The following is a 27479-nucleotide window of genomic DNA, read 5'->3' on the forward strand; positions in this document are numbered from 1 at the left end:
CTGTTCTCCTGCTGCCTTGTCACTTCTATTCAGTCCTGTCACCACTCCTACTACTCAAACTGCCCAGCTACTGCTTTCCTGCCCTGTTGCCGCTTTGCTGCCCTGTCGTGGCCCCTGCCCTCTCTCTAATCGTCTTCTCTTTTGCTAGTCCACTGACAACCTCTGCCCGTGACTGCTAGCCTTGAACTGCCATTGCACCAGCACTGCCCCTGTGTGCTGCCATTGTTATATCTGTAGAGCTGTACCACCGACCGTCCCACGCCACTGCCCCTCTGTGCACACACCGTCCACAGCAGGCACGCGCCCGGCGCCTTCATTGTTCTCTTGTGTGACAGCGAGCGGGCACCAGAAGCACGCTCTGTCAAAGCCTTGCATTTCAGCGCACAGCAGGGTGCGTACACATTGTGTTATCTTGTTATTCTTGTCCCTGAAACATACTGCATACTTCTAAATTCTTATTCAACAACAGAAGTTCACAGCGACAAAACTTCTGCATGAAAAGGAAAAGACGCCGGTCCTCTGGAATGGCTTGTGCGACGTTCAGTGCTGCATCCCACTGTTGATGTTCATCCGTTGTCTGGTGGGCGCTCATGCTGCATACTTCTAAATTCTTATTCAATAACAGAAGTTCACAGCGACAAAACTTTTGCATGAATAGGAAAAGACGCCGGTCCTCTGGAATGGCCCGTGCTGCATCCCACTGTTGATGTTCATCCGCTGTCTGGTGGTTGGCAGGCGCTCATACTGCATACTTCTAAATTCTTATTCAACAACAGAAGTTCACAGCGACAAAACTTTTGCATGAATAGGAAAAGACACCGGTCCTCTGGAATGGCTCGTACGACGTTCAGTGCTGCATCCCACTGTTGATGTTCATCCGATGTCTGGTGGCTGGCGGGTGCTCGCTATTGCAACAAAAAAAAACACGCTCGCGAGTGGTGCACACGCGTTCCCACTGCGACCATATGTTTTCAATTATCGCGCCCGTGTCTGGGCACGATAATTGAAAACATATGGGCTTTGTTGCGCTAACAGACACCAATAGGCCATAGGCGGAGCTACGCGACCACCTATGGCCTATTGCGTGTTCTGTTAAAAAACAACACGCACGCAAAGCCCAATCAAAATGGACCATCAGGAATCAACACGCACAAGTGTGTGGAATTTACAGGTCCATTTTGAAAACCCGTAGAAAAGGACTCTCGCTGCGCGAACACTGCTGCGCAGTGTTTCCCGCTAGCACGAGACCTAAAAAATAAAATGGGAAAGGGCTTGCAGTGTGCAGCTTTTGGATCCAAGCTGAGATACAACCCTGGCATATATAAAAGAAGGTGGTAAGTAACACTAGACTATGTACACTCAATTCAAATTCTTCCGTAGTACGTATCTTACCCCTGCTATTCTACTAGGATACACATTCACAAAAAGGCACATTCAGTGAATTCAATGAAGTTGATGTGTTGCACATGGTCCAATCCTGAGGTCGGAGCATACTGGAGACAGGTGGTGCTCTATCAGGAATGCAGTGAATCGGCAGCATTATCATTTTCCTAAGTATTCTTTAGTTTCTCATTTTCTTCTGTACTTATACTGGCTCCCAATTGGCAAGCGATTCCAATTTAAGGCATTGTGATATATGTTCAAAGCCCTGTCTAATTCGGGACCGTTCTACCTTAGGTCACTGGTATCGCCTTATCGCCGCAATCAGTCGCTTTGTGCTTGCTATCTTAATTATGCAGTTCTCCCTAGGATTCCCAAGACGAGGCAAGGTGGTCGCTCCTTTTCTTACTTGGGCCCCACACTTTAGAACTCTCTGCCTGCCTTGCTTAGATTCTTTAAGTCTTTGGACAAGTTTAAAACACTCCTGAAGATGCGGCTTTTCTAATCTTTCTTCCATAGTCCCTTCTGTTGCACCAGCACTGGGAAACCCTTCTACGTTACCATACGCGTTACCAATCCACAATATACTAATAATCTGAAGAGAGTGTTGGAGGTATGCTAGAAATAGATATCCTACATTTTATACTGGGAGCCTTCTCAAATTCGATTAAAAAATTACATGCAATATCGTACTGGGTTTTTGGGCCTCCTAATAGTGAAAATAGCATTACTTTATACAGCATGCAGGACAGAAGCCCTGGGTTTGATGTAAGGAGTAAAGGCCATGGGAAAAAGGTGGGTGCATATCATCTGTGTATGGGTACAGTCCGCACTGATCATAAAATAGTGGAATAACTGTAAGACAGGAGGAAACTGCCCATGACTTTACAAGTTCTAAATGCAGAGGAATACTCTAATTGAAAGCTTGTGTTTCCTTTATTGAATATTTTCTGTTGGAGAAGGTTGCCTCGTTACGTTGCGCCCTGCTTGGTGTGAAGAACTTCACAGCCTGATATTCTCAATTGTGATTTTATACCGCTTCTATGTTTTTTTTTAAACTGGGCTTTTCCACAATATATATATATATATTTTTAAAGAATCCATTTTAAATCAATACATACACTCAAATATACTTAAAGGCCAAGAGCTCAACAGTATCTCAGTCTCCAGAAAGCACCATTTGCATTTTGTGAGTAACACAGACAATATTCATACACAGATGCACACAGCATTTGCCCTTAACCCCTTGGGCGCGGCCGCGATTCTGCGCCTGTGCGGCACATTCCGATCGCGGGTGCAGTCATGACGGCCGGGAGCCGTCATCAGCACACGAGCACTGTGTGCCATGACGGCTCCCGGCCGTCATCAGCATGGAAGGGGTTAAATAAACACTTGAGTAGATGAGATTTAGCAACAATATATTTCATACAAAAGTATAATTTTCAATATTTTTTAATAAACAGTGTTCTCAAAAATAAAACCAGGATGTTGAACTGCATAGGAGTGCCTTGTCGTTTAGCGATCTCATTCTCATGGAGTATTAGCCTTTAGTGTGAGCAAGTGTATTGTCTCCCGGAAATAATCCAGGCCCCACCCTCTAATACGGTCATCGAGTGCATCGACTGTCTCTAGTAACTTGATGTTACAGGATTCACCTAAAAAGCAAGAGAGAACAAGTAAAAGTTTGGAAACAAATCATCAGAATCATAAATACTGAATACAAACCTCAAAATGTTTGACTCAACACCAATGCTAAACAATTGGTACACCGGAATTTAAGTTAGGTAGTTCATGAGGTATGTTAGCTGTGGCTGTAGAAGCTACTGACAATACACAGTCTTCCCAGTTACCTTCAACATTTAGGGAGATCCGATAGACCTCTATCTTAATGACTAGCTCACAATATCACCTCTCTTCAGAAGACTGAAGATCCTTGTTAGCTACGGCCACAGATTCTATGTTACTTTAGAGTAGCCATTGAGGACATTGAATTGCTGTGAACCTTTTCATAAATGAAAACCTTTCTATAGTATATTCAAGCCACCATTTCAGGTTGGTGGCCTGAGAAAGCAACAGGCCTGTTTGCCCACTTCCTCTGCATGGCTTCCACTGGTTTCCAGTGAAACGTTACTGGCAGTGTGTACCTGCTCTACTATTCTCCTTCAGCCATTTATCACTATGGGTTAGCACTTCTCCGCTGCACGTTCTCCAATTTCTTCTGAGGAACTATTACCTCTGGAGTCTTCCAGCAAAACAGTGATGGTTCCTCTAAATTATGAATCCACTTAAGTAGGCCGAAAAATATATGATGTATAGATTATGAGGTAGAAGGCAGTGCAGATGCTTCTTACACCATCACACTACCCGGGTAAAAATGCTTCCACTAAAACTGAGTCCTCTTGACCAGGAGAGGACAACATGCTATATTCCTCTGTAATAATGAATGCCTACTGAGCTTATTCTGCTATTTGGAGAGGATAAATCACACTAAAGGTAGACCCAAAGTTCAGAGAGCTGGCGAATAACACGGCTGGGTCAGTGACCATGGCAATTTTTTCTGATGAACACTTTGAGGGCGAGATGGACAAGTATGTTCACACTATCACCCTTTATCCAGACAAGTTTTTTCTAATGGGGATTTTGAAAGGACTCCATCTGTCAAGCCTTCTTAGCAGACTCCTATTGTTTTCAACTGAGCCACAGATTCTTCACTAAGAGAAAAGTCAAACTATTCAATCAATCAGGGGTTTTAGAGCGCACTACTCACTCATGAGGGTCTCAAGGCGCTGGGGAGGGAGGGTGTGCGAGCAGCTCCGTTGGTCATTTGAAGAGTGCAGTGTCGGGCTTCGTCGGATGTAGGGGGTAGTTTGTTCCAGGTTTTGGCTGCGAGGTAGGAAAAGGATCTGCAACCTGCTCAGCCCTGTGGATGTAAGGGACCGTGGCTAGGGAGAGGTCAGCAGAGCAGAGGTTCCTCTTGGGGGCGTGGAAGGAGATTAATTTCTTGAGGTATTAGGGTCCGGTGTTATGGAAGGCTTTGTAGGAATGTGTGAGCAGTTTGAAGGTTATTTTCTTACGACGGGGAGCCAGTGGAAGTCGAGGAGGTGTTGGGTGATGTGGTCATGTCGTCAGATGTTGAAGATAAGTTTGACTGCGGCGTTCTGGATGGTCTGGAGTTTACTGAGGAGTTTTTTGTTGATTCCGGCTTAGAAAGCGTTTTTGTAGTCCAGTCAGCAGGCAATGAGTGTGTGGGTGACAGTCTTCCTGAAGACAGGGGGGATTGCAAAGTTTGTGGAGGGTGTTGAAGCATGTAGAGAACACAGCGTTGACCTGGCGGTTCATGGTGTGTGAAGAGTTGAGTATGATGCCGAGGTTGTGTGCGTGATTTGTTGGGGTGGGTGGGTTTCCGACAGACGGAGGCCACCCTGTTTTCCCATGCAGAGGGGGTGGAGCTGAGGATGAGGACTTTTGTTTTCTCTGATTTGATCTTCAGGCAGCTGTTGCTCAACGTCTTTTATCCCTTCTTGGAAATTGCGCCTGGTGATGTCGGGTTCCTTGGTGAGGGAGAGGATGAGCTGGGTGTCGTCGGCATATGAGACTATAATGAGCCTGTGGTTTCTGACATGGTTGCGAGGGGGGCCATGTAGACGTTGAAGAGTGTGGGTCTGAGGGAGCAGCTTTGGGGTACTTTGAATCTGATCTCTATTGGTTCGGATAGGAAGGGCGGGAGTCTTATTCTTTGTGTTCTGCCTGTGAAGAAACATCAAATCCAGTCTAAGGCTGTTCCTTGGATGCAGGAATCGTGGAGCCTAGAGGCTAATGTGCGGTGAGAGACTGTGTCGAAGGCTGCTGAAAGGTCCAGGAGGATGAGGGCTGCTGTGTGGCCTTGGTCGAGAAGGGTGCGGATGTCGTTGGAGGCGGCTATGAGGGCCATCTCGGTCAGGGCCGGACTGGCTGTAGCCGGCACCGGGCGTTTCCCCGGTGGGCCGCCAGGGTGGGGGCTGGTCTTGGGCCCCTGGGGGCCCTTTTTGTTACCGGGGGTCGACAAATCGTCAGAAACCGGCCCTTGCAAACATTTTGACTGCATAGGGGGGCCAACTGAACAGTTTGCCAGGGCCAGTTTTGGTTCCCAGTCGGCCTAGCTCTCGGTGCTGTAGTTGCTGCTGAATCCAGATTGAGAGGTGTCTAGGATGTTGTTGGTTTCTATGAAGTATGCTAGCTGGGTGTTGACAGCCTTTCGGATGACTTTGGCGGCAAAAAGGAGCAGTGAGATGGACCTGAAGTTCTTGAGATCTGTTGGGTCTCCGGGGGACTTCTTTAGGAGGGGGTTGATTTTGACGTAATTCCAGTTGTCGAGGAATGTGGCGGCCTCGATGGAACAGTTCAGGTGCGATGGCAGTGAGGCTCCTGTGTAGGATGTGCAGCGGGTAAGGGTCAGTAGGTACTCGGGAGTGGATGCTTTTCATTGTCCTTACGGTGTCTTCTGGGGTGAGAGGGGTCCAGGTGAGGAGGGTCTGTTGGATGGCGTCGCTGGGTATGGGAATTGTGGTGGTGCAGTGGTCTTGGTCGCCGAAATTGTCATAGAGCGTCTTGATAGGTCTTGGAAGGGAGGGACGTCGATTGTTTCGCTGTTGGGTCTGGCAAAATTTTGTATGATGCCGAAGAAGTCTTTAAGAATTGTGGAAGTTGGAGAAGATTCAATCTTGGATGAAGATTCTCTTTGTTAATTTGATGAGTTGGTGGTGGGCCGTGGTGGATGCCTTGTAGGCAGAGCGTGCTTCCGGGGTTTTGCTGTTTCTCCACGTCTTCTCAAGTCATAGGCAAGAGTGCTTGAATTCTTGGAGGTTCTTGGTGAACCAGTTGGCTTTTCTTGTTGTGTAGTCTCGTGGTGTTCTGGAGGGGGCGAGAGTGTTGGCGATCCATTGGTGGAGGTTGCTTGCCGCTGTGTTGGGGATTGTCGTAGTTGGGGGGAGACGTGTAGTTGAGGGCGGAAGTGAGGTGTTTTTCTGAGACTTTGTTCAAGCTTCTGTGTGGGGGCGGGGCATGCACTTGTATGCGTTGGGTTTCGAGAAGGAGAAATTGATGCAGTGTTAGTCTGTCCAGAGCGGTTCCATGGTGTGGCTGAAGCATATGTTGTTCCCTCCGGCGAAGATGGGGTTGAGTGTGTGTTCTGCTGTGTGAATTGGGGTTGAGACAAGTTGCCTCAGTCCTATATTGGTGAGGTTCTCTAGGAGGGCGGGGGTGTTGGTATCACGGTGGTTGTCTAGGTGGATGTTCAGGTCTCAGAGTAGTATGTAGTCCGTGGAGGCGAGGGCATGGGGAGCAATGTGGTCAGTGATGACGTTGGTGAAGGGGGTGCCGGGTCTGGGACGTCTGTAGGCAAGTGTTTCTTGGAGCGTCATTCTAGGGTTAGGCTGGATCTGGAAGTGGATGTGTTCCATGAAGGGCGAGGTGTATTCCGAGTTGGTGGTGGTTAGTAGGAGGGAGCTATGTGGACGATGGCGAGGCCTCCTCCTGGGCGGTTGGGGTGGTCTTTCCTCAGGATCTTGTATTTGTTGGGGATGGCAGTTGCGATGTAGGGTACGTAGCTGGTGTTGGTCCAGGTCTCCGTGAGGAAGGTGACATCAGGCAAGTGAGTGTTGAGGAGGTCCCAGATTTCTATTGCGTGTCTGTGTAGAGAGCGTACGTTGAGGAGGATGCAGTCAGTGGCTTGTGTGCGATGGCATCCAGTGGGTTGGGGGTGGCTGCATGGGTCCGGAGGTGGGTGAAGGAAAGGCGGCAGTGTTGGCAGGAGATCGGGCCCTGGGTGTTGCTCGGCGTTGAGAGCTGGCAGTGGTTGTTGCGTCTGGGGTTGCGTGCGAGGAGAGTGCTGGAGTCGTAGCGACAGCGGATCAGGGGACCAGTGTCCCTGGTGCTGGTCCCTTTTGGGTTGTGGACTGGCGCAGATGGGCTTGCCTTCCAAACGCCAGCGTTGCAACCACTGCGTGTGTCCGCGCAGCGGGCGCCATTAAGTAGAGGGAGGGGTGGGTGAGCAGCTGAGAGGTGGGAGCGGGAACACGCTGGGGGAGAGGGAGCCGTGCAGTGGCAGCAGCGGCAGGGAAAACAGAAAAGGCAACCTGAAAATAGGCAAAACAGAAAAGGGCAAGACAGAAAAAGGCAGAACAGAAGAGGATGACACACTGAGCAGACAAGCAGAGGAGCAGGCTCTTCCAATAGACCACCAGGGATGAGATGCAGGCATGAACCTGTGGGTGGAGGAGGGCCTCGAACACCGACCTGAAGCTCAAGTTGACGGTAAGGGCAGGAGCTGCACTGGGGGAGAGCAGTGACTCTGACCAGGAGGTCAGAGGTCTCTATCGGACAAAGGAGGAAGTGAATGTGGAGATAGAGATGTTTCCATTCTTCAGGCTTCAACAGCAGAGCTATTTCCCCTGGTTTCCATTTGAAGGAAGACAATATAAGTGTCCCCAGCACTCAGTACCATGACAATCAGGGTGACTGCGCACATCCACATTTCTGTAAAACAATTTATCTTGAGGTTCTGGGATTGAAGACCTGAATACAGACTTTGGCTGGATAACATAAGTAGATTTTGGCAACATAGAATAATATGAAGCATAGGACCTTTGGAGGTCTCAACCCACTGCTCTTCCGCCAGTTCGCACCTGACATCCACATGGAAAGCATATCCATCAACAGAAAACAGTGTTTACAGGAGATATTGACGGGAGTGGAGATGAGTTTGACCTTCAGATACTTCATTTTGATCTTGATCCTAAGCATTACTTTATATGCATGTGTGCTGCATGGCATTTTTTTATTACAATTTATTTATTTTGAACCACCACATAAGATAAAAGAACAATTGTATTTTACTGTCATTGCACAACCAGCCACAAACAAGTCACAATTCAAATCCATAGTATGCCCCACACCTCTCCCATATCTTGTGTTCACGCGGGCAACCCTCAGGTAAGGTAAACACGCTTTTCAAGTTGAGCGCACCAGTCCACTTCTGCCCTCCACTCCGCAGGGGTCGGGCGCAAGGAGAATTCCAGCCCAGAGCAATGCCTGTCTTAGCCACCAATGTGGCGACACCCACAAACGTCTGTTCTGCCAGAGAGCCCCCATCTTGTTAACCAACCCCAGCAGGGTGCCTATAGGGGTCAGGTCATAATGCATTCCAGGACCCCGGTAAGCTCGCAAAGCAGACACTGTCAATAGACAGAGATGACCGGGCAGGCCCAAACAACATGGTAGAAATCGTCCGGAGCTCTGGAAAACCTATAGCAAACCAGATGCGGAATTTTGCCAAGTTTATACAAGCGGATCGGGGTAATGTAAGTTGTGTGCAAGTAGTTCAATTGAATGAGCCGGAGATGGGTAGAGATAGCAAGCGTGCGCCGGGCCAACCGACACTCCCTCCAATCTGCCTCATCAAGTTCGCCAGCCCAGCCCTCCCAGCGCAGGCAGAGGTTCTCAAAGGCATGTGGGGCGTTCGCAATAAGGGACGATGAACCTAGGAGAACGCGCCTCTACTAATGCCACCCATCCGTAATTTATTTGTAACTTAACATGTGTGTTAATAGATGAGAACAGCCTAAATCTAACCCATTTTCCCCACACAAGTATGCTTAAACAAGACATTATGCGTATTGGAATTGAGTTTTGCCAATGAAGTGACTTCACCCCCAACTCCCTTCACACATACTTCACGCCGGCAAAAATGAAGGCATACTTTATTACGGACTCTGATGAGTGCCCAACGTGTCAAAGGGAGGGGGCAAACTTCCCTCACATGCTGTGGGGATGCCCGCTACTGACTGGCTACTGGTCTGATGTATTAGCATTATTGAAGGAGGTGACGGAAAGAGAGTTGGAGCTTTCACTAGGGACTTGTATATTGCATTGGTTCCCCCACACTGCTAGAACTAAGATGACCAGCAAGTTTATAGATATGCGACTGGTGCTGGCCAAGAGGGAAATTACGATGCATTGGAAGGCGACTGAGCCCCCGAGCTTAGAAAGGTGGAAAAGCGACTTTGTCAAATGGGAGCAATGTGATGGCACAGTTAGAGTACAATTAGCTAGAAGGGTTGGGAACGAGAGAGCACTAGAGGCGACTACAGCATGGGAACACTTGGTGGGATTGTTGAGGAGCCACGACATTACGAGCAATGATGATGTAGAATTGGGTGCCCCCAACATGGAATAAGCTCCTTGCAGCTTGCAGGTGCACTTGCTCAACCATATTTTAGGAGTATAGGTTGAATGAGATCGGAATGCTGTCCTGCACACATTTGAATTGTTTACGACTTGGGATCTACTGACAACACACTTTTATTGGGGCTTGATAGTTCTAGGAGCGTAATGGATGTGACATGCCTGGAGGGAGGGAGAGGGGGTAGTTAGTTTAGTTTAAATTTATTGGGATTATTGATGTAGATTATTATGGGATGTGTTGGATATATGACAATGTGCCCCTGGTCCCTCGAATATGGCCTTTTCAGACCGGGATAGAGGGGGAACGAAGAAGTGTACTAATTATCCATAAGTAATTGACCTGGGAATGTTGGAGGGAGGGTGGTGCTTAAGCTACATATTTTATTATTATAGATTGGAATTATAAACCTAATAAAGTTTGTTTAAAAAAAAAAAATCAAAGTACATGAAAAGCAGAGAACAGGATTATAATTTTCTTCCTAAAGTTGTAAAAGATCAGGTATAGATTTAAGGGCCAGATGTAGGTGTCCAAATACCGGTCGGAAACGGCCGAAAATACCGATTTTTGTCCGTTTCCGACCGGTATTTGGACATTGGCATGTAGGGGTTGCAAAATCATACAGATTCGGTAATTTTACCGAATCTGTGATTTTACAGATTCGGTAAAATTACCGATCGGTAAAATTACCGAATCTGTAATTTCTTATGTAGGTAGCACTTTAAACAGTGCTACAGGGCCTTTAGAATTCGTTATTTACCACCTAATACCATTGGGTGGTAAATAACGAATTCCTGTGTACATGCACATCTGTGCATGCACACCTGTGCCATGTGGCACACATACATGCCCTAAGGGCATGTATGTGTGTCAAATGGCACACAAGCCAGAAACAGGGGTGTAACAGGGTGTCAAAGTGACACCCTGTCCCCCTTGGCAATTCAGTATTTTTTACCGATTCGGTAATTACCAAATCAGTATTTGCTATTGATTCCTATGGGCTTCAAGGCCCATAGGAATCAATGGCAAATACCGATTCGGTAATTACCGAATCGGTAAATACCGAATCTTACCGATTCGGTAAAAAATACCGAATTTTTACCTACATCTCATTTACAGATTCATAAATACCGATTCGGTAAAATTCGGTATTTATGAATCGGTAAATGAGATTTACCTACATCTGGCCCTAAACGACTTAAAAAGAGAAAAACGTGTCTGAATTGGAGAGGTCCTGTCATATTCTATAAAGTATATTGAACAAGACAGGAATCATATTTTTATCACGTTATGTTGGCCATTAATCATCTGCATTTATAGGAATAACAACAGCTACATCTATGCACTCATTTTAGAGCAATGGACATGAAGGCTATTGACTACTTGGCACTTACCAAGGACAATCTGTAAACTATATTTTCAAGAGAGCTATGTTAATAACAATATTGCTAAAAAAAACGGTCTACTGTATACACTCTCATGTCGGATATGCTCCTTGTAAAAGAAGGGAGGAAAATAATATTTGTGTGAATCTGTTACCTTTTTAGGAAGTGATTCAACATGTTTACACTGTCTGAAGCGGAAACCTTTTCAATACGAAGAGGCAAAACCAAATAACGCAGTGCTTAATCTTTTGTTACTCTGCCCTTATAGGTTCCCCGCTTTCATGATGTTAATAGTAAACTGTTTTGTATGGTGCAGGCCAACAGGTCTTCTAACTGTATCAAGCCTCTGAACCAGTACCTATTCCTATGTCACTGTTGTCTGGTTTTCAAGACGTAAAGGGCTCTGTCTCCCACAGGGTACATGACAGAAAACTGCATAACTTAAATGTTTGGCTTTACATCTGGATCACAATAGATAAATGCATTTATATATGATGAAGGTTTGTAATATACACTCTGAAAACCTTATTATTGGCTACAAGTATAACCGAAACAATCCTTCAAACAAAGCTGCAGGCCACTTATTTGAATATATTGATATTGCAGGCTTTTCTGGTGTGAAATGGCAAATAATCCCTCATCCAAACAATGTATAATAAGAATGAAGAAAACAACTCACCATATAACTTTTCAATTACAGAATTAGGGACGTAAAATGGTGGGCCTGAAAAACAGACATACAGAACACAAGGTGTATGGTGCAGTTAGAATTCAAATGAAATGATCATTGCTTGCTTGACAATGGTTATTATACCAATATTACGTGATGTCATCAGCCGATGAGTATAGTTTACAAGATGAAAACAAAAATCAAAATACTGCACACTCACTGCAGATCAATTAAGGGAGTCTTTTTTTAATGAATCATGCCCTCAAGTCAAATGTGAAACAAGCATTCACTAGATGTTTTACTCTTCGTTCAGTCAAACTATACACTGCATCCCAATGTATACATTATCAAAATGTTTTTATTGAGTCCCATGTGGAGCTCACTTCCGACTTTTGTGAAATTCTTAGAGAATTACATGAATACACCTGGAAAACTATATTACAGTATTCCAGAAATATTCAATTGTGTAAAATGAATGCATGCAGAACTTCCACAAGTGGAACATTTGCTTTGGTCAATGTGCATTTATGACAAAAATATTATCTCTGTGAAGGAACTAATTTTCCTAATCCAAATTAATTTTGGGGGTGTTCCTCCACACTGCTACCATGGGCATAATATATTTCGAATGCATGTGTTAGTGTACCTAAGTTGAACTTTGGTACAAGTATAACAATGTGACTCGAGCCACAGTGAAGAAATGAAATGGTGTGATAGGAAAAGCACATTAGATTTAGGGGTTGGACATTTGTTTCTCTTCCTCAAAAGACTAGGCTGTGCTCTCCAGCATACAACTGAATATGCTCCCTCACAACCTATCTATTCCTTACATCAAACCATTGTTTTTCTCAAATTATCTCATACATCTAATCACAACAGTGACACTTGACATAAAAATGTTTTCATTATTTTTATTATTGCATTGCTTCATATATTTTATAATTTTTCAATATTCTTTATATTTTTATGTATATCTTTTTTCATGAAAAAACTGAATATAAAAGTTCATGCAAAAAACAAAATTATCACAATCATTACATACAATTTTATATATATAAATCCATTCAATAGAAACACAATAGCCCCTGGACTGTCTTTAATAAATACAACCATACCACAACCATTCAGACACATACATACTTTCACACAACTTCATACAGCCAGCATCTCTACAAGGTAGAGGTTATGTGTGGCAAATAAAACCTCTGCGACCAGATAGATTTTTATATTCAGAGCACTACGCTCAGCATAAGGTCGATGCGCTTTTCGGTGGTATAAGAAGTGTAGTTAGACCACCTTCATCAGGACCTTTCCAGATACCCACATCAATATCACATCAACCAGGGGACAGGATCAATAAAGGGATTTGTGAGGAATTATCAGCCGGCAGCTACTCATATGGTCTCTTGCTCAGAGACAGAATCCTCCCTTTTTTCTCAGCAGAAGCTGCCTCTGTTTCAAAGGTAGTTTCCTTAGTCAAAGCGTAATTACTCACTGTATTAGTCCTGTGGTCCAATACGCACAAATAAAAGGCCAAGCATGTCCTAAATGAGTTAGAGAAGGAAGACCATAGCCAATCTTCTACTTTCTTTCACGCCAATCTTTTGTTCCGCATTTTGTCTTACCCTTCAAATTATGAATGTTATGACGTTTGCTAAGACGATTTATACGTTCCACTATTTCTAGGAATCCGGTCCCCTACACGCAATGGACCATGGCTCTCCGATTAGCATAATCACTTGTCATAAACTTGAAACACTCTATCTGTTTTATGCCACTGAACAATGATGACCTTGATTAAATTACATTACAAAACACACAAATCATATTGGAAGAATACTGACCTGGGCAAAATGTAATTTACATAATAACAACACAATCAATCAAGTAAGGGAGATTTTGTGAACAAAATAAACACAAATAATGTTTGACTCAAAACAGACTGATACCTTACAAGACTTCCAAGCACCCTTTCTACTGCCCAGGGAGCCCATAGTTTAGCAAAGAAATATAGAAGTCGGAAAAAAAAGATCCCCAACCACAGTGGAAGAAATCTAACCACTATCATGACAAAATACGCCTCCAGTCACATACCATGATCTCAAAATCCATGAAGGGAAAATGACTCCTCTCCGAGTGAGTAAGTAAAGTAAGTAAATATTTTATTTGTATAAGATTAATTAAAATCTTTACAAAATTGTAAAACGTCCAATAATTGTTGTTACTTAAACATAACAAAATTAGGATGCATAAAATTACAGTATTGTTTACAGTTTTATGATTACCCTCGAGGGATTTTAAAAGTTCATCTAGCGTGGTTAAGTCTATTTCCTATCATGTCAAAGAACTTCACAACTTGACAGTTCAACTTAATGTCGCTAGTAGAGAAGCACAGTTTGACTGCCTGTCTACAGGTCCGAACGGCATGTAGGTTGAAGAAAGGACGTAAGAGATTGTACTTCAAGTCCTTTACGCTAGAACAAATGCAAACCACGTGAACTATGTCCTCCTTGCCGGTTTTGCACATGCGACACTGTTTCTCTCCCGAGGCGGAAGATGTGGAAGTATGGGAATTACCCCGAGGCGTAATTTTAAGAATTTTTCTTTAACATTGATTTTCATGCCGATGCTGAAGTACGCTTGTGGCCGCAGTTTTTCGTAGTCACCCACCGTTAGCCATCCATGTGCTCTATTTGCTAGGTCCTTCTTGTCTTCTATCGCTGAGATGATACTAGCTGATTTTTTGGCTACTTTTTTTAAAGACAAGAGATCTATTGATGTTTCCCAGATGTCAGTCAGGCCTAAAACTTTGAGTGATTCGTATAAGTAGGCTCTCGGCGCGAGATTGCGGTGCCGAAGTAATTCTTCCCATACATTTGCACATAAAGATCCAGCATCTGCATTGCAAATCTTATGCCAGTTTGTTGCATACACACTCCGCCTCTCTAGGGTTTGTTTCAAGATACCGAATTCCAGTCGAATCTGAGCCGGGGGAGACGTATTTGGGAAGATTAAAGATAGCCCTGTATGAGTTGGCTATGAGTGTGTCCAGCAACGCCGCGTCCTTACCGTGGTGTGATTCACTCCCGTAGGTGAGAGTCGGTTTTAATTTTGCCCTCAGTATTTCAAGAAGAGGTTTAAGTGTAAGGTCAGGTAGTTTGACCGTCAATGATTTTAGTGCCAAATAGGTCGTTATAGCCTTCCCTCGCAAGGACTTGAACTGCGCCCTAGAGGTATTATTTGAGTCCAGGATTACTCCCAGGTATTTATATGTGATGACCTGGTTGAGCTTTTCGCCATTCAAGTGCCAGCAAGGATTCTTTTTTTCCCCTGTAATTCACAGCCATCACCTTTGATTTATTGAAGTTTATTTGTAGTGCATTCTTTACTGAAAAAGCATGGGTTGTGTTCAAAAGGTGTTGGAGGCCCATTGGAGTCCGACTTATCAACAGCAGATCATCCGCATATAACAGGTTTGAGAGGTTAATTTTCCCTAATTTCGGTGCATGATTGGAGCATTTGTCTAGTTGGCCCGGTAGATCGGCTAGAAAAAGATTGAATAGGATTGGTGCAAGTAGGCATCCCTGTTTTAGTCCTTATGGGTTTTGAAAGGTGTGTTCCAGCCCCAAGTTTGATTTTGATCCAGGTGTTTGAGTGGAGCAGTATTAGGACGTCTAATAGGTATTTAGGTATTCCCAAATTGTCCAATTTCAGCCAAAGTTTGTTTCGGTCCACATGGTCGAATGCGGCGGTATAGTCAATAAATGAAAAGAATAAGGATGACTTAGTTTCTTTTGCTGCTTCCATCAGCAGTGATAGTGCCATGAGATTAGTTGTGGTCCCTTGGCCTTTGCAGAAACCCGTTTGGTTGATTGGCATGATGGAATTTTCAGTTGCCCATGATGTTAGCTCCTCCAAGATAAGGCCAGCAAAGTATTTTGCCTCAACATCTAGGAGAGCAATAAGGCGATAGTTGTTTGGAAGCCTCTTGCTACCTTGTTTATGTATCGGGCTGATAATTGAACCGTGCCAGGACTCAGGAAGGGTCTGTAAAACTCTGATACTATTGAACACTGGTGCTAAAGATGCACTCCAAAATTCGACATCTGATTTGTAGAGCATAGGTGGTAGGCCGTTCGGCCCAGGAGCACTGGTTGGTCTCCCCCTTGATATTTGTCGTTGGATGTCTGGTGGGAGAATTGTCTTTGGCCCTGACTCAAGTGCCTTTGTTGAGTTTTTTTCCGTTTTTAATTTTTCAAATTTTGGTGTATTCATGGCGATGTACTCCCCCGTTTCAATGGGATTTGTGGGAGTGTGGTGGTTGGGGTTTGCTTCTTTGTTGTGCTTTGTGGTTTTTAAGCAAGGTTTGTTTGTAACAGCCTCCTCAGTAGACCCATCGTTATTACAATGCGTCAGTAGGTATTTCGACCATACTTCTTCAGTTATGTGCGAGTTTTGACCAGGGACGTCAGGATTCTGTATTCTTTTAACCATTTGCCAGAATCTGGAGCTGTTCTTCTGCTTCCCCTCGTAAACTAGCTTTGCCCATAGTTCTTCGTTACTTCGCTTCTGGTTGCCCCATTTTGTCCGTTTCAACTTTGTTTTAGCTTCCCGTAGGGCAGTTTGCAAGCTGTAATTTGTTGGATCCTTTCGCAACTGTCTCAGTAATTGATTTACTAATCTTTTTTGCAGTTTCGTTTCTGGACATGAGTGATTCCCACGAAGGGGCGTCTGATGATGACGTGGATTGCTGGGAACCTTTTTTACCATTTTCTCCCTAATGGTTTTGATGAAGATGTCCCAGACATCCGATGCCTTGGATGCATAGCTGGTAGCTTGGGAGAAGAGGTTTTTCGCCATGGAGCTAATTGAATCAATGTTCCTGGCGTTACAGCGAAGCCGTCTTAAATTTGGGACAGTATCTGTGTCGAAGCCTATAAAGGTTTCGGTTTCCAGGTGGGAAGTAGTTTTTATTATGGCCTCTTGTGGCAGGTGATCACTGAGGTCGCTCGTACCTATTCTAAAGGACTTTACCCGACAAAGCATGTTTAGAGATGTGAACATGTAATCAAGATGGGAGGGTTGTTTATTCGCGTGAAAGGTGGCAACTGGTGGATCATCGTCAGGGTAGCGGCCGTTCAGGGCCCTTAAGTTAAGTTGTTCCAGATGTCGAAGTAGGATTTTTGAGTGCCTCGTTGGGTTCTTGTTTTTTATATGGCCTTGTGTCGGCACGCCCCATGCTGCGTTCAGGTCTTGGGTAAGGTCGCTAGGTGGCTCTTTATTATTTAGAAGCATATTGAAGTCGCCTGTCAAGATGAATGAATGGAAGAAGCTTTCTTCCAATATTTTTTTCACCAGTATGGCTAGATCTTTCGCACCTTTTTGTTTGTCTTTGGGATGAATGTATGTATTTATTATAGTTACAGCTTGGGGTTGCTTCTTTAACCGAAGTAGGATCTTTGCCACCTGACTGACGCTTGGGGGAGGAATATGCAGGTCCATTGCCTCAATTTCGCCTATTGTCGATATTGATGCGAAAAGCATCAGTCCGCCTGATCTTCGGCCAAAGGTTGAGTTTTTGTTTGCCGGAATACAGCAGGACGTGAACCCTTGGAGCTCAAATGCCTTTTCTTCCCAAGTCTCTTGGAGCAGGATAAGTTCAAATGTAGTCAGGTATTCTAGAAATTCGGGATCATTTCTTTTGCGCGCCAAACCGTTGATGTTCCAGGAGAAAATTCTAATGTCCATATATCCTTCTGATGGATTGGTGAGTTCTTTCCCTTTCTGTCAATTGTTGACAGTTGAACTTGCAAATGTGCGTTGAATTGAGTTCCAATTGTGAGCAGTTTTTCGTAACGAACAGCTGCTTAGCTTTTGATGTTGTTCAGAGTTGGGGTTTTTTAAGTCTCGGGGGCACGGCCCGGGCGAGCTGCTTCTTGCTCCTTTTAATATTGAGGTAGTACTTTTTTGTACTAGAGGTCTGGCTAGAGGAAGAAAAGGAGTAGGGTAGCGAGGTCTTTCTTCGAGTCTCAGCTCTACCCCCCATTGCTGAAACGTCGCTATTTCTTCCATGATTTTATGTGCTGTCTCAAGTGAATGCCAAGTTGCTTTTGTGATGTCTGGGCGATGAGGTTCGGTGTTTGACTGGAACTCTATTTCCAAGAGATCAGATGAACTGATGTTTGATAAATTTGTTAGTGAGTGCATGAGCCTTAGACTCTTCTCCGAGTGGAACTTCAAAACTAAATGCCCATTCAAGGACATAAGCAAGACCCTCAGAGAATTCTACAATCCAGACTACACTGCCTATGGTTGCTACCTTTCTCTGAAAACAATACCGGCCATTTGTTGCTATTCTGGAAGGGACAAAAAAGCAGGGGAAAAAATGTATGTACGATTCTCAGTATTATTTTGTAACATGGCAATTATCTATTTGCTTTAATAACCATTTAGAAATAACTGGACAACTCTCATATACTTTTAACTGCTTTCCTCAAGTGTTTGCTCTTTTAGGTATTTAATACAAAAGGTGAAAGTACCAGATTTCACAGCTTTTTCCAATATTTTACTGCCATGGATACAGAAGCCATGCCTGTAAACTACTGACCGGATGTCAGGCCTTGCACCACCAAAAAGACCTCTCACTCCAAGCCTTCAATTACATCATCATAAACCATCTTGTCTCAAAAGAAAAGATCCTGAAACACACATCATAAGTAAGCCATCCAGCAACCTTCTTCCACAGACCAAGTTAAACAAAATGACCTCCACATACAAACCACAGACCCAGTCCTCCAACAGACCTAGTCCTCCATCAAACAAATCTACGCTTTCCAGTTCAAGGAACTGATTAAGGCAAGCGGTCCACTGGCTCCCCATCGGACCCTAGCCTTCCACACACATTTAAAGAGAGCATACTTACCACAAACACTGCCACACTAGAATGAACCCTAAATAAACTCCCCGAAGCTCAGACATATAGCAAACCAACTTCAAGACATCGTACATCAGGCCAGCTCCCAAGTAGAGCCTTGATCCAGCATACCCAGTGTTAGATCTGGGGGTCTCTAGTTGGCAGAGGTAGGTACCAATGTCCAAATACGAACCCTTGCTTCTAGTCAGGGTATGGGGGGATACACTCTTTGGATAACCCCTGCTCACCCCCTTGGTAGCTTGGCACGAGCAGACAGGCTTATCAAAGGCAATGTGTAAAGTATTTGTACCAACACTCACAGTAACACAGTGAAAACACCACAAATGGACTCCACACCAGTTTAGATAAATAAAGTATCTTTATCTAAACTACACAAGACCACAAGGACAAAAATCCAACATACACTGTTCCAAAATAAGTATTTAAAAGGAGTTCAAGGGTTTGCACCAAAATAATCCACAGTTGCGTCACTTTTAGTCCAAAGTACCTGTAGATGCGACAAAAGTTCCAAGCGGCAGCTGCAGCGTCAGAAAACAAGCGATGCGTCACTCCTGAGACCCTGGAGAGGCGATGTGACAACCCCGCTGCGCACAGCGGGCGGGTTGCATCGAATCTGGTCTGTATGGGGAGCGATGCGATACCTTGTATGGATTCCGGTTTGCAGGTTCTCCGGTAGGAAGCATCTCGCACAGGCACAATGCGACGATCTTCCGGACGGCGGCGATTTTCGGTGCAGCGGTGATGCACAGCGTTGATCCACTTCTGTCGCGGCCCCTTGATGCCTTGGCGCTAGACTCTGCGACGATGTTCGCATCGACGGGATGTGGTCCACAGGCAAGCGGTGCAACGGGTTTCACAGCGACGACAGGCTATGCGACGATATTCGTAGCATCGGGAATCTTCCCGCACCTGGGCGATGCGCTCCACAAGCGAGCGACGCGTCGGGTCTAGCAGCGGCAACAGGCTCTGCGACGGGAATCCTCTCGCACTGTCGACGATGCGCTCTGCAAGCGAGCAATGCGTGCAAAATTGTAGATCTTCTTCTTCTCTTCTTTTCCATCTCCCCAAACAGCAGGAAACAACCTCCAGAGGCCCCACAAATGGATCAAGCACCCTAGGCAGGTCAGAACTCACACAGCAGAGTTCAGGGGGGAAGCTGGGGGTGAAGTCCTTTTGTTCCTGAGACTTCTTAACAGGAGGCCACCTCTGCACAGGCTCTTGGAGATTTCTTCAAGCAGAGGACACAGCAACAGCAAAGTCCTTTCCCTCTCCTTGTCAGAATAGCAACTGCAGGTCAGCCTACAAACACACAGCAGGGCACCTTCCTCTTCAGTCTTCCAGCTTTTCTCCTTGGCAGAGGTTCCTTCTTGATTCCAGGATGATCTAAAGTTCAGGGGTCTGGGTATCCCTTTTTATACCAATATTCTCTTAAGGCAGAGAGGCCTAGGCCTATTCCAAACCAGTTCCGGTCAGTCCTGGAGCACTCTGTTTACATGACTCCTTCTTTCCTTTGAGAGAGAGGGGCAGGGTCATCAGCCGCCCAGCAGGAGGTGGAGCCAGCATTGTGGAAGGCAGGCACAGCCCTATTCAGGCCCAGGTGCTACCCCCTCCCACCACTCAAGATGCAGATGAAGCTATTCAGCCTACTGCTGACTCACCCAGCCTCCTGGACCCACCCCAGCCCCTGTCACTCACCAACCAGACAGTCAATTCACAAACAGGCCAAAGAAAGGTCAGACAAGAAAACAGCCACTTTCTAAAAGTGCTGTTTTCAAACACACGATTTAAAAAACATCCTTCCTAAAAGATGGGTTATTAAATTCTGAGTTCAGGGATACCATACTTTAATTTTCTAACTTACTCATATGGGAAGATATGCAGGTAAACATTATACACAGCATTCACCATTCTAGCCTATGGACAAGATAGACTTTCAATAGTGAAAAACGAAATTGGCAGTATTTCACTATCAGAGCATGTCACCCACACTAGTAAATGCTCTACCTTTCACATCCAATGCACCCTGCCCAGGGGGGTAACTTGGGCCTTCTATAGGGGTGTCCAATGTGTACAGAGAGGGAAGGGACACTGGTCAGGTCAGCATGGCAGTTGCAACTGCACACAGGCACTGCGGTGGCAGGTCTGAGACACCATTTTAGGGCTACTCATGTGGGTGGCACAATTAGTGCTGCAGGCCCCCTAGTTCAATTTGAATCACCAGCCCTGGCACACTCAGTGCACTTTACTAGAGACTTACTGGTAAAACAAATATGTCAACCATGGATAACCAATCATAATAGCAATTTACACAGAGAGCATATGCACTTTAGCACTGATCAGCAGTGGTACAGTGCCCAGAGTCCTATAGCCAACAACCACAGGTCAGGAAAAACAAAGGAGGAAATAGAAAAAAGTTTGGGGATAACCCTGCAAAAAGGGCTACTTCCAACACTCAGAGAGCTACTTTCCAAACACCAGTGTCTGTTTTTAGGTAAAGTGAAAGAGAACATTTCACTCAGATCTCCAACGGAAGAAACCGATCTTCTCTCCGACCATCAAACTCATTTCCATCTTGGCAGAGGTAGTAAATCTTGAATGACCTAAAGACAATCCCAAAGTGAATCCACCCTAACCTTAATTTGGATGACCTGAAGACAACTGCAAACAGAAACCGAGTTGATATTCTACTACTGATAGGACCTGTTTGCCCCTTTTGACTAAGTTCACAACCTCTCGCTCTAAATAAACCTAGAGGAACGGGCTCCTAGACTGGACTTCCTCCTACCTCGCTGACAGATCAAGCAGTATGTCACTCACGCCTTCCATATAAGCTCCTTTCCGCACTGAAGCCTTAAGGCTTCAAAATCTGAAATCTGGTTGTATGTTGCAACCATACAACCACTACACCTACATGTACATGACTCCATCACCGCAGTCCTCCATGTACTTACCTGGCCACCAGGTGCTGACTGATACTCCTTTCAGGCACTATGCATTACCCACAAGGTACATAATACAACACTTTGAGTTAGACTACTTCCTCCTGCTAGCCACCTGCTTTACAAGGAGTCATGCATTAGTGGAACCTCCTTCTGCGTACATGCCCAAAACTTTGGAACTTCCTCCCAACACAGACAAGATAAAAAAGCACCTGGAAGCACCTGTACTCTTCCCCAACACATGAAGTTGGATCGAGGGGCAGCTCCTGCGGTAAAGCGAGGAGCGTTGCCCGCTGCCTTTCAGAGCTGCAAAAAAGGAAAAATAAAATGATAATAAGGCCATGCTTTTATCATTTTATTTTTCTGTGCTGAGGCAGTTTTGTGGGTGGGGCTTGGCTGGGAAGAGCAAGTGGGAGGAGTGGTGGCACTCTCTAAGTGCGCATAACTGTTTGGTCGGCCGTCTTAGGCCAGCCAGTCTTGTGCACTTTGCATGTTCTCCATTTACATATTACAGCCTGGCTGGAAACATGCCCAGGTTCCCAGTCCCTGTCTGAGCGCAAACCACAGTGCTCAGACCAATCACAACACTCCATTGCAGCATTGTGATTGGCGTAGGGGAGCCTGGGTGCTTCCTGCTCACGCAGAAGGAAGAGGATGGAGAGGATGGAGAAGAGGAGAAGACGGAGAAGAGGCGGTGGCTGGTAAGTGATCTCCTCCCCCCCACCCCTGCGATGCGAGTGCTGTCCTGGGAGCGCCACCACTGGTTGGATCCCACCCACCAAACAAGCAGAACTGTTAGAAAATTACCCTCTCTGAAGAATCTCCCCAAATGTCTTGCCTTTCTCCTACCATTTTTATCACATCGTTGTTGTTGGCTTTGGGACTCTGAGCACTTTACCACTTAGCCAAGACTGGTGGCTTAGTGGACTAATGGGTCCACTGTAGGGGCCTGTGTTCGACCTCATGGTCACCTTTTCAAATTCCAGTGGGTCTACTCGGCCTTTCATCTTTCTGAGGTTGATCAAATGAGTATCATTGAGTTGGCTAACAATAAACATGTGTTATTCAGCGCCAAGATACCTTTGGATGAAGGTGCGCGTTACAAATAAACTTTATGTTATGTATGTTACCGCTAGCCAGGAATAAAGTGTATTGGCTTTCTTCTCTAAACATGGTATAGTTGGTGTTCACCTGTTAGGCATATTTAAATAACTTGTAAGTCCCTTGTAAAGTGGTATACCATATACCCAGGACCTGTAAATTTAATGCTACTATGCGTGCCATTATACAGACGGGGGCTGACTTCGGCGGTCCTCCTTGATCGTGCTTTGTAACTTTGGATTATTAATGAGGCGGACTACAGCGGCCTCATTTACAGCACACGCAAGAGGATTTTCTCTAGCTCTGCTAAATTAGATAAACATCCATGACACAGATTGTTGTGTTTTCTACATTACGGACATTTAATATCACACAATATGCCGAAAGGACTGTCCAGCCCTCCTCCCCTCACAGGGTGCCTTGCTGGGCCCCTTGTGAGTACCTCTCTTTGATTACACTTCCTTGTGGTGTGCACTTTACACTCTGACAGTGAATTCACAAATCTTCAGGTGTCCCTACATATTAGGTCCTGAAGAGACCCCCTATTGATGGTGGGATCGAAACACCGTCAACACAAATCTAAAAACAAACCATTACCCAGCCCCTACCATTGTACTGGAAGGCTGTGACTACATACTGAATATTTATGTTATGGTAGTTTTTGTATTCTTGAAACCTATTTTATGTAACAAATTGTCACCTTTTTATATGTAGGTTCTATGTTCACTTGGAACACCACGCACCTTTCTTGAGTAATTTGATTACGCATTTACATAAACAGCTTAGATTTGGAAATGACTTGTATACGGTTTCTTTCGTCTCTCCGGCATCTCTGTGCCCATGAATACTGCCATTGAGCTAACTACTATCATATATTACACACATTGTCCACAGGAACCACTGTTCCTCGTTATATAAAATACCCTTTTTCCATGTGAGTAGGGTGGCCCTTGTTTCCCTATACATGACTAGTGAGCCAGCAGCACTGTCTGTACCACCCACACAAGGAGCCTTTCAAGCCTGTCTCCGGCCTGCCATTGTAGGGCCTATGTGTACAGTTTACTGCCACTTTGACTTGGCATTTAAAACTACTTGCTAAGCCTTAAACTCCCATTGTATTACACACAGGTCACCACTGAGGTCGACCCTAGGTAGCCCAGGGTGCTGTGTAAGTAGAGGTAGGACATTTTTTCCCCATTTATTTTACAAGAGTTTTATATAGCGCAAACTTGACCCGAATCGGGTATCAGGACCCTTTACATAGTACCAGTTGCATTACATGAGGACACATTCATTTTTGTTAGGCACGGGGAGATTAAGTGATTTGCCTAGAATCAGAGGACGTTCAGCGTCATTGCGGAGACTCAAACCCAGTTCCCCAGATTCGAGCCGTTAGGCTAACTCCTCTCCTTCATGTTTTGCATGTCCTAGTAGTGACAAACCGCTAAATTTGTTTTTCACTACTCTGATGCCTATTCCTCTCATCGGCTAAAATTGGGAATTCATTAAAACACTTTTAAGCTATAATTCCTGATTAGAAAGGAGTCGTTTTTTCATAACTTTGGAATGGTAATGATTAAACCCTCTTTAATGGAAAAGTTGGATTTAATATTAATATTTCAGAAACGGCACTTTTAGAAAGTGGACATTTCTCTGAACTTACTGTTGTGTACCTTGCATCCAGTCTCCAATACACGCTTGGGGTGGGTGCCAGTTACACTTTGAGTATTCTCTTTAGACAGCCACAAATACAGGAAGGGTGGATGTAACAGCAAACTCATCTGCATTTATCTACATTCTGAAAGCTCTTCCTGGGCAAGAAGGGGGGCTGACATACCTGAATAGGGAGTGTCCTGTGTCCCGCACAAAGAGCCGATTACCCCCACAGCCTGGCAGACAAGGGTGGGATGAAATAGGACCTGTGCACATGAAGGCCCTGCTTTGAAGTCACCACCACTTCACAGGCACAACTGGGCATAAATACTGGGGCTCTGACCCTACCAAGACAGTACACAACTGGACCTGAAAAATAACTTTGCCAGGAGTAAAGACTGTTATGCTACAAGGATCGTCACTTTACCTGACTGCTGCTCTGAAGGAACTACTTTATGCTTGGAAGAACTGCCCTGCTGCCTGCTTCTCCCTGCCCTGCTGAGGACAAGGTCTGGACCCATATCACCTGAACCCAGAGTGATGCCAAGGGGTTGCCTCCTATTTTTGAAGTTTCAGGGCCATCAAAGACTTCCTACAACCCTTCCAGACTCTGCAATCTGTTAGTCCCACCCTGCCTGAGGGGCCAATCTAGTCCTGGACCTTAAAAGTGGGTTCTGCAGCTTCCAAATCTATGCAGTGACGTCTTAGTGCCAATCGGAACCAAAGCAGTGCCCTACAACACCAAAGTAGTTCTGATCAGAGGACATCCCTGCGTGGATCGAGGACACAGTGCCTGCATCTTAAAAGTGTTTGACACTGAAACCTACTTCGGCTGCGTGGATCGGGACCGACGCATTACCTACATCCTCCAGATCGACCATGTTGCATCGCCTACTCAGCTCCTCGCATCGAGTCTTCAATGTCAATGCTTGCTCCATCCAAGGTACTTTGCGAGTCCTGTAACCAGCCTGCCCTCCATCGCGGTCAGCCTGAACTCTGGATTTACCCCGGTCAGGCATGACCTGAAGTAACCCCTTACCACTGCTTAACTTTTAAGCATCCTGGGATCGGTTTCAGGCTAACAGCCCTCATCAGCCAGGCTAGCATGAATCCAGTGGCAAAGTGAGCAAGGGAACCACGTCTGGGCATACTCTACCAAAATAGGGAGATCAAAGCAAACACAAGGAGATGATGGGCGGAGTGCTGAAACTTTTCTAACACTCACCCCCAGTCACAGATCTGGGTTGAATCCATCATCATTCTTTAGCTAACTTTGCCACCCCAGTTCAGACACGGCTATATGCAAATCATTCTTGGCCCTGTGCCTCATGGGAACAGTCCAACCCGAACTGCCAAGCCATGTCTTCCCTGGACCGGAATCAAGCATCCTGGGACCAGTTTCTAGCTAACAGCCCTCATCAGCAAGAACTTTGCCAGGAGTGAAGACTACTGTTATGCTACAAAGATTGTCACTTTACCGGACTGCTGCTCTGAAGGAACTACTTTCTGCTTGGCTGAACTGCCCTGCTGCCTGCTGATCTCTGCCCTGCTGAGGACAAGTTCTGGACCCATCTCACCTGAACCCAGAGTGATGCCAAGGGCTTGCCTCCTATTTTTGAAGTTTCAGACCCGTCAAAGACTTCCTACAACCCTTCCGGACTCTGCAATCTGGGAGTCCTGGTTCAAAGTGGTTGTAAGGGCAAGACTGTTTTTGAAATCCTTCAGGAAAAAATTCCAGTCAGACAAACAATCATTTTGTTGGTTGTTTTTTTAAGGTGTCGTCACCCCACAGCCCGTGATTTTGTTAAGAAAGTACAGGACCCATCCATACAGACGACATTACCCATATACCTTCTTTTACGACGCCCTGATGAAGCCCCAGGCCGTATGGCCATGTAAAGAGGTGAAACATGTGTTGGCTGCCTCTCACTCACTCACTCTCACGGGTAGAGTGACTACACCTTAAAAAACTACCAACTAAATGATCTTTTGTCTGACTGGAATTTTTTCCTGAGGGAGTTGAAAAACAGTCTTGCCTTTCAACCACTTTGAACCTTGTCTACATATTAAGGGGTTAGGGGTTTCCCCCTGTAAAGGGCAAGTATCACAACAAATTCTTCGCTAAATATACGGTCAGTAAGGGATCGGGATCTTTTTACCCCTTTTCTCATAATCTGTGAGTCCTGCCCTGCCTGAGGGGCCAATCTAGTCCTGGGCCTTAAAAGTGGGTTCTGCAGCTTCCATAGCGATGCAGTGACGTCTTTGCACCCATCAGAACCGAAGCAGTGCCCTTCAACATCGAAGCAGTTCCGATCCGAGGACATCCCTGCATGGATCAAGGATGGCGCGAGACCCGACTGCCAGGCTCGACTACGACACAACACCTGCATCGTAAAAGTGTTTGTCATTAAAGCCTTCTCTGGCTGCGTCGATCGGAACTTATGCATTACCTACATCCTCCAGATCGGCTATGTCGCATAGCCTCCTCTGCTCCTTGCATCGAGTCTTCGATGTCAATGCTTTCTCCATCCAAGGTACTTTGCGAGTCCTGTAACCAGCCTGCCCTCCATCGCGGTCAGCCTGAACTCTGGATTTACCCCGGTCAGGCATGACCTGAAGTAACCCCTTAGCGCTACCTCACTTTTAAGCACTATTTTTGGTTTATTCTTTAGAAATTCATAACTTCGGATTTACATATTAGATTTTTGTCATTTTGGTCTAGATTTTTTCATACAAATATTCTCAACTTTTCTACACCTGAGTGGAGTATTTTTGTGGGGTTTTCATTGTGTTACTGTGTGTGTGTGTATTGCACCAATACTTTACACAGTCCATCTCTAGAACAGCTTGACTGCTCCATACCAAGCTACCAGAGGGTGAGCACAGGTTATCTCTACATAAGCTTGACTGCTCCATACCAAGCTACCAGAGGTTGAGCACAGGTTATCTTTTAGTGTGTATCTAGCTTACACTGACTAGGATTGTGGTCCCTACTTGGACAGGGTGCATTCCTCTGCCAACTAGAGACCCAATTTCTAACAAGAATCTAACACCCACACAAGGATCATAAGCTCGATCACAAGCACAAGCTCAGCTACTTGCCTGCTGTAACATAACTGAAGTGACACAATAAGACTATCTCACTGATCATCAAACAAACATGAAAACTCTTCCCATATAAGTCATACTGCTAAACCTC

The 27479-nt window shown here is 45.3% G+C and overlaps 1 protein-coding gene across 1 annotated transcript in view; it reads right to left on the minus strand.

Moving 5' to 3' along the window:
* Positions 1 to 2816: 2816 nt before the first annotated feature.
* LOC144827542 (putative thiopurine S-methyltransferase) overlaps positions 2817 to 27479 on the minus strand; it is a 315654-nt gene continuing 290991 nt past the window's right edge. The window contains exons 8-9 of the mRNA XM_078685806.1: positions 11663 to 11707; positions 2817 to 3035 (exon numbers count right to left, since the gene is read on the minus strand). Of these exons, the coding sequence (XP_078541932.1) occupies positions 2911 to 3035; positions 11663 to 11707 (170 nt within the window). The 3' untranslated portion in view covers positions 2817 to 2910. The remainder of the gene's footprint in view (positions 3036 to 11662; positions 11708 to 27479) is intronic.

The sequence above is a fragment of the Lissotriton helveticus genome, chromosome 4_1, assembly GCF_964261635.1.
Source record: "Lissotriton helveticus chromosome 4_1, aLisHel1.1, whole genome shotgun sequence".
Classification (NCBI taxonomy): domain Eukaryota; kingdom Metazoa; phylum Chordata; class Amphibia; order Caudata; family Salamandridae; genus Lissotriton; species Lissotriton helveticus.